The 11,847-nt window shown below is 55.9% G+C and overlaps 1 protein-coding gene across 1 annotated transcript in view; it reads left to right on the top strand.

Moving 5' to 3' along the window:
• Positions 1-8,461: 8,461 nt before the first annotated feature.
• Positions 8,462-11,847, top strand: part of PTPRH (protein tyrosine phosphatase receptor type H) — a 35,605-nt gene continuing 32,219 nt past the window's right edge. The window contains exons 1-4 of the mRNA XM_060186530.1: positions 8,462-8,512; positions 9,584-9,617; positions 10,073-10,339; positions 11,021-11,281. Coding sequence (XP_060042513.1) covers positions 8,462-8,512; positions 9,584-9,617; positions 10,073-10,339; positions 11,021-11,281 — 613 coding nt within the window. The remainder of the gene's footprint in view (positions 8,513-9,583; positions 9,618-10,072; positions 10,340-11,020; positions 11,282-11,847) is intronic.

Here is an 11,847-nt window from a genome sequence, read left to right as displayed (position 1 = left end):
GACCCCACACCCTGTCCAGCATTTGCTGCTGTGACCTTTTCTGATGTGTGACATTCTCACAGGGGTGAAGTGGTATCTCATTGTTGTCTTGATTTGCATTTCTCTGACAATCAGAGACTTGGAGCATTTTTCCATGTGTTTCTCGGCCTTTTGGATCTCTTCTGTGGTGAGTATTCTGTCCATGTCCTTTCACATTTTTGGATGGGGTTATTTGTTGTCTTGTTGAGATTTGCAAATTCTTTATATACTCTGGTTATTAGCCTCTTGTCTGATGTATGGCATGGAAAGATCTCGCATCTTGTGAGGGGTCTCTTGGTTTGAGTGGTGGTTTCTTTAGCTGTGGATGATTGTGGATGATTTAGCTGGATGATGATTGTGATGATGACTGAGTGCCTTGTACAAGTTACAGCCATTCGTCTCCAGGGCTTAGATTTCTTATTCTGTATACACAGAGAAGGGGAGAGGGAGGGAGGGAGGAAAGGAGAGAAGAAGAGAGAGAAGAGAAGAGAGGACAAAGTGAGAGAAAGGGGGGCTGGGTGGTGGCACACCTGATTGGGCATATTTTCCCATGCACAAGGACCTAGGTTCAAGCTCACGGTCCCCACCTGTAGGGGGAAGCTTTGCCAGTGGTGAGGCAGTGTTGCAGGTGTCTCTCTGTCTCTCTCCCTCTATCACCCCCTTCCCTCTTGATTTCTGGCCATCTCTATCCAATAAATAAATGAAGATATATATATATTTTAAAGATTCATGAGAAAGATAGGAGGAGAGAGAAAGAACCAGACATCGCTCTGGTCCATGTGCTGCCAGGGTTGAACTCAGGACCTCATGCTTGAGAGTCCAGTGCTTTATCCACTGCGTCACCTCCTGGACCACAAATAAAGTGACTTTAAAAAGAAAAAAAGAAAGTGAGAGAAGGAGCGAGAGAGGAGAGAGATACCTTTCACGAAGCTCCCGTGTGCTGGCAGGGTCACTCCAGAGCCTCACACATGGCAAGGCATGCACTCTGATCACTGAGCTGTCTCCTGGCCTCATTCTTGTCCTTTTTTTTTTAGAGGAAGGTGGAGACAGTGCAGAGAGCCAACACGAGCTCAGGGCAGGCTCTCCAGTCCAACCGGCACAGGGACCGAGGGCAGACAACAGACCCCCCTTCCGTCTCCCTGTACTAGGACCCCCTTGAGGACACAGGAAGTCATGATGGCTGGGCTCTGGGAGAGTCAGGTCCTTGTGTGCGGACATTGAGCTGAGACCATCACCCTGCTCTGGGCTGCCCCCATGACCATGAGAACTACTTCACCTCCTGGGTGCAGTGGGCAGTAGACCGGGTGGTCCTGTGGCTAGCGGCCCCCTGAGCCCCACAAACCCTGCACACCCAGTAGGGAAGAGGAGTCACGCTCACCCAGAAGCCAGGTCACCCTAGGCTGGACCATAAGTCTGTGTCTGTGAGTCTCTGAGCTCACAGCTGTAATTCCCTCAGCTCCTCAGCTCCGTGTGGAAATTGCAGGTCCTGAACTGCAGTGGTCCATCCTCAGACAGAGGTGGGAGGCCGTATAGAAAGGGCCGAGTCACAGTACAGGAGGGTCAGGCATTTCTGACCCCACCCCAGGCCTCTGTCTTGTAATCCTTCTCACCCCCCCCCACTAACACTCCACCTTGAGGGCCTGGGGCGCGGGGTCCTGGCTCCCCAGGAAGCGAGGGCCGCCACGGGATTCTGCCCCCTGACGCCAGGAAGCCAGTCAGTCTTGCGGGATGTGAGGGCCCTGCGCCCTGGTGCCTGTACAGGTTCTTTCTTCTGCTCATAATTTATTAAATCGCCATTCTCGCTGTGGGCTCCTGGATCTGGAAGTAACGCAGGGGCTGGGGAGGGTGCCTGGCTCTTGGGTGTGAGGCCACTGTCCCTGGCAGGGAGTCAGAGGCACCCGTGTGTGTGTGTGTGTGTGTGTGTGTGTGTGTGTGTGTGTGTGTGTGTGTTTAATATTTTTATTTATTATTGGATAGAGACAGAGAAACTGAGAGAGGAGGGAGAGATAGAGTGGGAGAGAGACAGAGAGAGACCTGCAGCCCTGCTTCATCACTCATGAAGTCCACAGAGCCCCCCACCCACTTGGAAAGGTGGGGTCCTTGTGGATGGAATAAAGTCCAGGTCCCAGACCCACTTCCTGCCCTTCACAGGGGAGGATTGGATGGAGGAGCTATGCATCCAGGGAAGAAGAGCCTGGGGGACCGTGGGTCTGAGGGGGGAAGGGCCTGGGGGACCTGCAAGTCTTGGGAGGGGGGACCAGGGGACCCGGGTCGGAGGAGGAGGCACTGTGCCATCACCCAGTCTCTAATGTGGGTTGTTTTTTCCCCAGAGGGCTGGCTATACCTGGCAACCAGTCTCCTTGTCTCTCACTTTCTGTCTCTACAGAGACATAAGGACAGCTTTCTGCTGACAGTGACAGAACAAGACGGGGTGAAGTGCTGTCACCTTGTGGGCGCAGCCTGCAGCACAGCGGGAACGGAGCCGCACCAGGTGTGCGGAGCCTTGGGGGACAGACGGGGGAGGGGGGCAGCGGCACGTGGGGGCAGCGTCTGACTGTGGGTTGAGAATGTTCTGGATTCAGGAGGTTTGATGACTGTGTGCTGTATGGTTTTGGGGCAAAGCTAGAAAGCATTGAAGTGGGCAGGGGAGACAGCATAATGGTTATGCAAACAGACTTTCATGCCTGAGGCTCCCAAGTCCCAGGTTCAATCCCCCACACCACCATAAGCCAGAGCTGAGCAGGCCTCTGGTGTTTCTGTGTGTGGCTCTAACTCTGTATCTCTCTCAAAAATAAAATTAACAACAACAACAACAACAAAAAAAGAGCATTGAAGTGTAGATTCTTTTTTTTTTTTTTTTGTTCTTTTAACCAGAGCATGGAGCAGCTTTGGCACATGGTAGTGCCAGGGCTTGAACCTGGGACCTCTGACATCTGAGTCCTGTGTGCTTCTGCTGTACTGCCTCCTCTACATTGTGACTGTGGTGGGGCCCACGCAGGGCTGCACATGGGTTAAACACACACACACTCAGACACACACACACTCACACTCACACATTCGCAGACACAGGTGGGCAAGGCATGCAGAGGTGGGGCTCTGCCCACAGGGCGGTGGGGGGCAGATATGAAGGCAGACAGACAGAGCAATGGCGCCTCGGGAAGGAAAACAGAGGCCTGCCCTGGAATCCGGTGGCTACACGTCCAGGCGAAATGCAGGGAACCAGAGTGGAGTCTCAGACAGAGACCTGCTCAGCTCTAACTGAGGGCGCTTTCAGGGGCCTCAGGCACGCGGTCTCTGCAGCCTGTGGGGTGTCCCCAGCCTGTCACACATGCTCACACGGCGCTGTCTCAGGGCCTCAGGCACGGGGTCTCTGCGGCCTGTGGCGTGTCCCCAGCCTGTCACACATGCTCACACGGCGCTGTCTCAGGGCCTCAGGCACGGGGTCTCTGAGGCCTGTGGCGTGTCCCCAGCCTGTCACACATATGCACGCAGTGGGGAACCTTTCTGCAGGGGGTGGGGGGCATCTCTCCTGCTTTGGCAGCCCCCCACTTCTCTATCCACACCCCTGAGCAGTGAGCCGGCATCATCACCCCCAGAGGGTTCCCTGGAGCTCCAGGGAAGACGTCTGTGACTGCACGCCTGCACCCAGGAAGCTGGGTCACGCCAGGTGCTCTCGAACCCAGGACCTTGTACGCCTTCTCAGTGTGGGCGGAGCAGGAAGGCGGGGCAGCTCCCCAGCGCACGGGACAAGGGGCTCCCCGACTGTGACCCTGCTGCCCGCTGGAGGCTGAAAGCAACAGAAAGGTTGTGTCTTGCTGTGCCGAGGCCAGAGGCCAGAAGCCAGAGGCCAGAAGCCAGAGGCCAGAAGCCAGAGGCCAGAAGCCAGAGGCCAGAAGCCAGAAGCCAGAGGCCAGAGGCCAGAAGCCAGAGGCCAGGGCTGCCCGCCCGGTGCCTCTGAAGGCTCCAGGAAAGAATCCTTTCTGCCTCTTCCATCTGCCCCGGGGTGTAGGGGTGGGGGCTCAGGGGTGCTGCCGGCTGTCCTGGGTGTCCTTTCATGTGGCCACCGGTCACCTCTGACCTCAGCATCCTGCTTCCTGTGACCTCCACCCTGGAGTGCGTCTAAGTCTCGCCGCCGGTAACATGCAGGAACCGAGGAGAGGGAAGAGTAGAAGAAGCCTCTTCAGAGAAGGCCCCAGCAGAGCAGGGGAGCCCCGCAAGCCATGCTTCAGAAAGGTCAAGATGGCGACCAAGACGGGCACCGCGTGGACCCCGCAGGACAGGCGCAGAGAAGTCGGGAAGTGGCCCCAGGGGTCCTCTCCGGATGACAAGACCGGGCAAAACTGCACATGTGTGATGCAGAGAAAACAGAAAGGCAGAATGGGGCATTTCTGGTTATACGGGAAGCTGCAGCGCGGTTTGACTGTCTTGTGAATATTAACATGCCGGCTCGAATCCTGTCATTGCTCTGTTTCATAATAAAACTTGAGAGCTTAAGGGGGAGGGGTGGGGGCGCACCTGCTTGAGTGCACGGCACAGGGCACAAGGATCCGGTTCTAGACCCCGGTCCTCACCTGCAGGGGGGAAGCTTCACAAGTGGTGAAGCTGGGCTGCTGGTGTCTGTCTGTCTCTCTCCCTCTCTAGCTCCTCTCCCCTCACAATTTCTCTGCCTTTACCAGTAATAAATAAAAGTAAATGTTTCTTTAATCTTTTTAAAAAATATTTACTTAGTCCCTTTTGTTACCCTTGTTGTTTTTTTAATTGTTGTAGTTATTATTGTTGTTGTTATTGATGTCTTCATTGTTGGATAGGACAGAGAGAGATGGAGAGAGGAGGGGAAGACAGAGAGGTGGAGAGAAAGACAGACACCTGCAGACCTGCTTCACCGCCTGGGAAGCGACTCCCCTGCAGGTGGGGAGCTGGGGGCTCAAACTGGGATCCTTACGCCGGTCCTTGGGCTTCGCACCATGTGTGCTTAACCTGCTGCGCTACAGCCCGACTCCCTTTTTAAATCTTTTTAAAGTTTTTTTTTTTTTTTTTTGCCTTCAGGGTTATCACTGGGGCTCATTGCCTGTACCACAGGTCCACTGCTCCTGAAGGCTATTTTTTCCCCCTTTTGTTGCCCTTGTTGTTTATCATTGTTATTATTATTGTTGTTATTGCTGTCGTTGTTGGATAGGACAGAGAGAAATCAAGAAAGGAGGGAAAGATAGAGAGGAGGAGAGAAAGACAGACACCTGAAGACCTGTTTCACCATTTGTGAAGTGACCCCCCTACCCCTACTGGTGGGGAGCTGGGGGCTCAAACCGGGATCGTTGTGCCGGTCCTTGCGCTTTGAGCCATGTGCACTTAACCCGCTGCGCTACCACCTGACTCCCACCCTTGCATTTTTTTTAAAATAATTTATTTGTTGTTTATGAGGAAGTTAGGAGGAGGGAAAGAGCCAGCCACTACTCTGGTACATGTGCTGCCGGGGATCAAACCCAGGACCTCATGCCTGAGAGTCCAGTGCCCAGCCACTGAGCCACCTCCCGGACCACACCTTGCTTTTTTTTAATTGTTGTTGTAATTATTATTGTTGTTGTTACTGATGTTGTCGTTGTTGGATAGGAGAGAAATGGAGAGAGGAGGGGCAGACAGAGAGGGGGGAGGGAAAGACAGACACCTGCAGACCTGCTTCACCGCCTGGGAAGCGACTCCCCTGCAGGTGGGGAGCCGGGGGCTCGAACCGGGATCCTTATGCCGGTCCTTGCGCTTCGTGCGATGTGCGCTTAACCCGCTGAGCTGCTGTCCAACATCCTCTCTCCCTCTTTCTTTCTGTTTCTCTCTGCCTCCCCTTCTCTCTCTCTTTCCTTCTCTCTCTCTCACTCTCTACCTCTTTCTCTCTCCCTTTCTCTCTCTCCTCTTTCTTTCCCTCTCTCCTCTTTCTCTTCTCTCTCTCTCTCTCTGCTCAGCCAGTGACAGGTGGGGAGTGCAGGGTCTGTTGACAGAGAGGAGGTGCCACCCAGAAACAGGAGTGGTTACAGGTGTGGGCAGAACCTTTGGCTTTGACCTTTGGTTGAGTGCACTTGCTACAGTGCTCAAACACTCAGGTTCAAGACCCCTGGTCCCTACCTGCGTGTGGGGGGGAAGCTTCATGAAGGCTGCAGGTGTCTCTCTGTCTCTCTCCCTACCTATCTCCCCCTCCCCTCTCGATTTCTGGCTGTCTATCCAGTAAATAAATAAATAAATTTAAAGAGAGAGAGACACACACAAAAGAAGAGACAATTGGATGGACCTTGAAAAAATCATGTTGAGTGAAATAAGTCAGAAACAGAAGGATGAATACGGGATGATCTCACTCTCAGGCCGAAGCTGAAAAACAAGATCAGAAAAGAAAACACAAATAGAACCTGAACTGGAATTGGCGTATTGCACCAAAGTAAAAGACTCTGGGGTGGGTGGGTGGGGAGAATACAGGTCCAGGAAGGATTCAGAGGACCTAGTGGGGGTTGTATTGTTCTATGGGAAACTGGGGGATGTTATGCATGTACAAACTATTGTACTTACTGTTGAATGTAAAACATTAATTCTCCAATAAAAAAAAAGAGAGACAAAGAGAAGAGGGGGAAAGATAGAGAGGTGAGAAAAGATAGAGAGAAGTAGAGAGAGAAAGAGAGAGAAGGGAGAAGATAGACGGACAGCTAGGCAGACAGACAGACAGACACTTCACAGCACCTGAGCCTCCCCTGTCCCACACTGCTCTCATGAGGTGCTGGCTTGAACCCGATCTTCACACGTGGTCAGGCATGCGCCCTACCCAGTGAGCTGTCTCTCAGCACCTCGTCTGTGAGATTTTTAAATTAACTAATTAATTAATTAATTTATTTTCCCTTTTGTTGCCCTTGTTTTTTAAATTGTTGTTGTACCTATTATTGTTGTTGTTATTAATGTCCTTGTTGGATAAGACAGAGAGAAATGGAGAGAGGAGGGGAAGACAGAGAGGGGGAGAGAAAGACAGACACCTGCAGACCTGCTTCACCGCCTGAGAAGTGACTCCCCTGCAGGTGGGGAGCCGGGGGCTCGAACCAGGTTCCTTGTGCTTCACTCACCATCCGCTTAACCTACTGAGCTACCACCCAACTCCTGAGATTTCTTTCCTTGGAAGTAGATGGGACCCTGATGCGTGCAGCCCTCCTCTGGTCTCAGAGGGTCTGGTCCATGCTGATGGGGTGTAAGGGCCCCTAACAGCCAGGGATGTCCCCCCACAGTCACCTTGAGGGAAGAACCACAGGCCCTCCCACTGCTCCAGCACTCAGCCACAGTCCCCACCCCCAACACCCAGCCCCCAACCCCAGGCCCCAATCCTCAGCCCCCCAGACCCACCCCATCCCAAACCCCCAGCCCCCAGCTCCCAGCTCCCAGCACCAAACCCCCAACCCAGCCCATAGCCCAGGCTCACGGCTTCAGCAACCCAGCCCCCAGCCTCCAGCCACAAGACCCTGCTTCCATCTCTCAGGCCCAGCCCCTAGCCCCAGCTCCAGCCCCCAGCCCCAGTTTCCAGCTCCCAACGCCAACCCCAAGCTACAAACTCCCAGCCCTAGCCCCAGCCCCAGCCCCCAGCCCCCAGCTCCCATCCCCGCCCCCAGACCTTACTCTGGTCCTGGGCAAGGAGGAGGCGACAGGTGGGAGATACACCAAGAGGCCCCCACCAGAGGAAAGAGTACTGGGCAACTGAGACAAGTACCTCCACTATGGTGGGGTACAGAGGCGAGCTGGGGTGCAGCAGGTGTGAGGACTGTCAGAAGGAAGTTCTCCAAGCCTGTGAGCTCAGCCATCAGCCCCTTGATCCCGGGTCTGGTGGGAGCTCACAGCGACAGCTCCGCTCAGTCTCTGTGTCCTTCCCCCTGCCCCCACCCCTGGCCCACCCCGCTGTCACCTCTGAATAGATGGGGAGCAGAGGGTCCATGGGGGTCCCCAAGATAGAGGCCACCCCAGGGAAGCCAGGCCACCCACACATGGTTTGGTGGAGGTCTTGAACCTGGGACTCTGCACTCTGGGCTGCTCCTGTGAGAGCTGCAGGTGGGAGCAGGCAGGAAGGGGCTGGGCTCTGAGGCCACAGCAGCCTGCGTGGGGATCGGGTCTGAGGGTCCCGACATGGAGCAGAGCTCCCCCAGCCCCTCTGCTGCTGCGCTCCCAGCAGAGAGTGAGGCCTGACACCCACAGGTGGGGGCAGAGGCAGGTGAGGGGGTGGGGGGCCCCTGGGCTGAGATGGGGAGCCAGGAACAGGGCAGGGTGGGGCGGGGCCCTCCCAGGAGCCAGCACTTCCTCCTCCTCCTGCCTGGCCTCTGGCCTCTGGCCTCTGTGATGGGCCTGGAAAGAGGAAGCTCCTGGAGGTAAAGTCCAGGGAGGGACTGAGGGACGGAGGTGCTGGGGAAGGCTGGGTCCCTAGGCTGTGTCTGCAGACATGCCGGGTGCCAGCGGGGGCCTCGGGGGCTGGGGGTGCCTGCTGCTGCTGGTGAGTGATCCCCACACCTGGGGCTCAGGGGAGGGGCCCTGTGCAGGTCCAGGATGGGCGAGTGGGGCCCGAGAAGGGAGACCTGATGGGGTAGGGGCTGGTGACTGGAGAAGGGAGCTGAAGTCCGAGTGGGGTGCTTCCTGGAGGGCGGCAGGGCTCGGGGATGGTCACTGGGTGCAGGGTCAGCTCTCCACTTTAAGGCAGGGGTCCCCAGCCCCTCTCCTCAGACACAAGGGTCCCCCAGCCCCTTCCCTCAAGTCCAGGGGTCTCCTAGCCCCTCCCCTCAGACATAGGGGTCCCCTAGATCTTCCTGCTCAGGTCAGTGGTCCTGCAGACCCTTTTCCCTCACACACAGGGGTCCTCCAGCCTGTCCCCCCCCCAGGACAAAGCTCAGCCCTGAGCTTCTTCCCTCAGATTCCAGCGGTGGGTGTCCTGGGTCCTTTTCTCCCAAGGCCGTAGTTTTCTGAAAGTGAAACCACTGCATTTATCTGGACCTTATCAGGGGAGCCAACTCCAGCACCTGGGTCCTGAGCCCCACCCCAGCCACACACACACACACACACACACACACACACACACTCACACTCACACACACACACACACACACACACACACTCACACTCACACACACACTCACACACACACTCACACACACACACACTCACACACACACACTCACACACACACACACACACACACACACTCACACACACACTCACACACACACACTCACACACACACTAACACACACACACACACTCACACACACACACTCACACACACACACACACTCACACACTCACTCACACACACACACTCACACACACACTCACACACACTCACACACACACACACTCACACACACACACACACACACACTCATGTACACTCTCACACACACACACTCACTCACACATACACACACACACACACACACACACACACGGAAGGAGTGACACCTGTCAGAGCACTGCAGGGAGGAGGCTTGACTCACTGGGTAGGGACCCAGCACAGGAAGAGCCATGGGACCTGGTTGTGCCCAGTGTGACTGTCCCCTCTGCTTCTCCCCAGGGCCTGTGCAGCTGGACAGCAGCCAGGGCAGAATGTGAGTGATCCCAGAGGAGGTCACGCCCACACCTGTCACATCAACTCTCAGGAGTGTGCGTGTGTATGTGTGTGTCCATGCACACGGGGGTGGGGGTGTGCACCATGAGAGCAGGCACAGGACTGGAGTGAGAAGCGGGTTCTCAGGGCCTTGAGCTGAGAAGTGGGGGCACAAGGAAGGCTTTGCATTCAGGCCCCTTGAGACAGACTGAGTTCAGAGTGGGACAGCCTCCCACATCCTGGGGACTCATGAGTCAGGACAGAAAGGTCACACCTGGGGCTCTGGACTCTGAGCTGGGAACAGTCAGGGTCCAGGATCTCAGTGCAGACTGCAGGAACAAGGGGCTACTCCTTAGTGTCTCCAGGAGCCAGGGGCTGAGGCAGTATGGGAACATGGCCCCTGACTGCCCCAGCATCTCTCCCTTGTGACCCCGGGTCCTCCTTCCCAATTCTCAGCACCCAACCCCATCAGGAACCTGAGGGCAGACGGCCAGACCAACAGCTCCATCACCCTGAGCTGGGAGCCCCCCGAGGACACAGACCCCCAGGGCTACACCTACTGGGTCCAGTGGACGGGAGCGGGTGGCAGCAGCGAGAACACAAGCACAGCAGACCCCAGCTGTCTGGTGGGGGGACTAGCCGCGGCCTCCTCCTATGTGTTCTTCGTGTGGCCAGAGAAGAACGGGGTCTCTGGAGTCAGGGTGAATGGCACCTTTTCCACAGGTGAGTGTCCTCTGCGGCTCCTGCTACGGGGAGGGTGGGCACACATGACCAGTTGACAGAGCCCACAGGGAGATGCCCCATGGCCCCTCCCTGCCCTGGGGGGACCAGTCCTGGGCTCTCAGGCCAGAGCTACTGGGAGAGCAGAGCCTGTGTGTCGCCAGGGGCTTGAACCCAGGTCCTCAAGGTTATAGAGTCTGCACCTCACCCTGTTAGCTGGCTCCCGGCCCCCAGAGAAAGGGACCAGTTTACGCCACCTCTGGGAGGTTTATCACAGAGCTGTGGTGAAGGCCCAGGCGCTCTGTGTGGAGATCCTCCTTGCCCACTGGACCTCCCAGATGGGGAGCCCAGCCACCCAGACCTGAGGGAGACACTGGGGCCTAGATCCCACCCCCCAGCCAGTCAGAGCCCCCTCCCCCTCCCTGCCTCCCCTGCAGCCAGAGCCTGTGGGCATAGGCTCAGGGGAGCGAGAGGCTGAGGTGGACCCAGACATCTAGGAGGACCAGTGGGTGAGGGCAAGAGGGAACTCTGAGACTGAAAGTGCCACTGACTGTCTCCTGACCTCTGGCCTCTGACCCCGGGTCCTTCTTCCAAACTGAGAGGAGGGGTCTCCGGGCATGAGCTGGGGGGTGGGGGAACAGGATGCCCTGTGCCCTGCTGACATCTCCTCTCCTCTTCCCACAGCCCCGAATCCTGTGAGGAGAATCAAGGTGGTCACCCAGACCCCCAGCTCCATCACCCTGAGCTGGGCGGCCCTCGAGGACCAGGGGAACGTCATCTACTGGGTGCAGTGGACGGCACCGGGCAGGAACCCAGAGAACGGAAGCACACCACAGACCCGTTTCACCCTGGATGGGCTTGAACCCGGGACTTTGTATCACTTGTCTGTGTGGGTGGAGAAGAATGGAGTCAGCAGCTCCAGGGAGAATCTCACAGCCGCCACAGGTGAGAGTCCGCAGGCTCAGTGGTGTCTCTTGGTTCTTTCTTTGCTGATTCCCAGGATTCTGAGCACTAGCACTGAGAGCCAGCGGCCTGTGGGCTCAGGGGTCTCTATCCCATATTCTCAGCGGCTGGGACAGGCAGACAGAGACATAAAGACAACATGCATACAGCAGCTCCCTCTTGGCAGGGTCACCCAAGGGCCTGACGGATGACGAGACATGCACTCTAGCCACTGAGCTATTTCCTGACCCCACGTTTGTCTTTTTTTCTTTTTCTTTTTTCTCTAGCAGAGCCCTGCTCAGCTCTGGCTTATGGTGGTACTGGGAACTGAACCTGGGACCTTTGGTGCCTCAGGCCTGCAAGTTTTTGTATAAATCACTATGCTGTCTCCACATCTCCCCACCACTGTTTATATATATGTGTGTGTGTGTGTGTGTGTGTGTGTGTGTGTGTGTTTTACTGGGGAGATTAATGGCTTACAGTCAGCAATAAAGAACAATAACAAAAAGAAAATGCAGTAGTTTGTACATGTGTAACACTTCTCAGTTTTCCACATAACAATTCCGCTT

This window comes from Erinaceus europaeus, chromosome 2, assembly GCF_950295315.1.
Source record: "Erinaceus europaeus chromosome 2, mEriEur2.1, whole genome shotgun sequence".
NCBI lineage: Eukaryota > Metazoa > Chordata > Mammalia > Eulipotyphla > Erinaceidae > Erinaceus > Erinaceus europaeus.
Note: the sequence above shows the minus strand (reverse complement) of the source record. Positions and strands in the feature narration are given on the sequence as shown.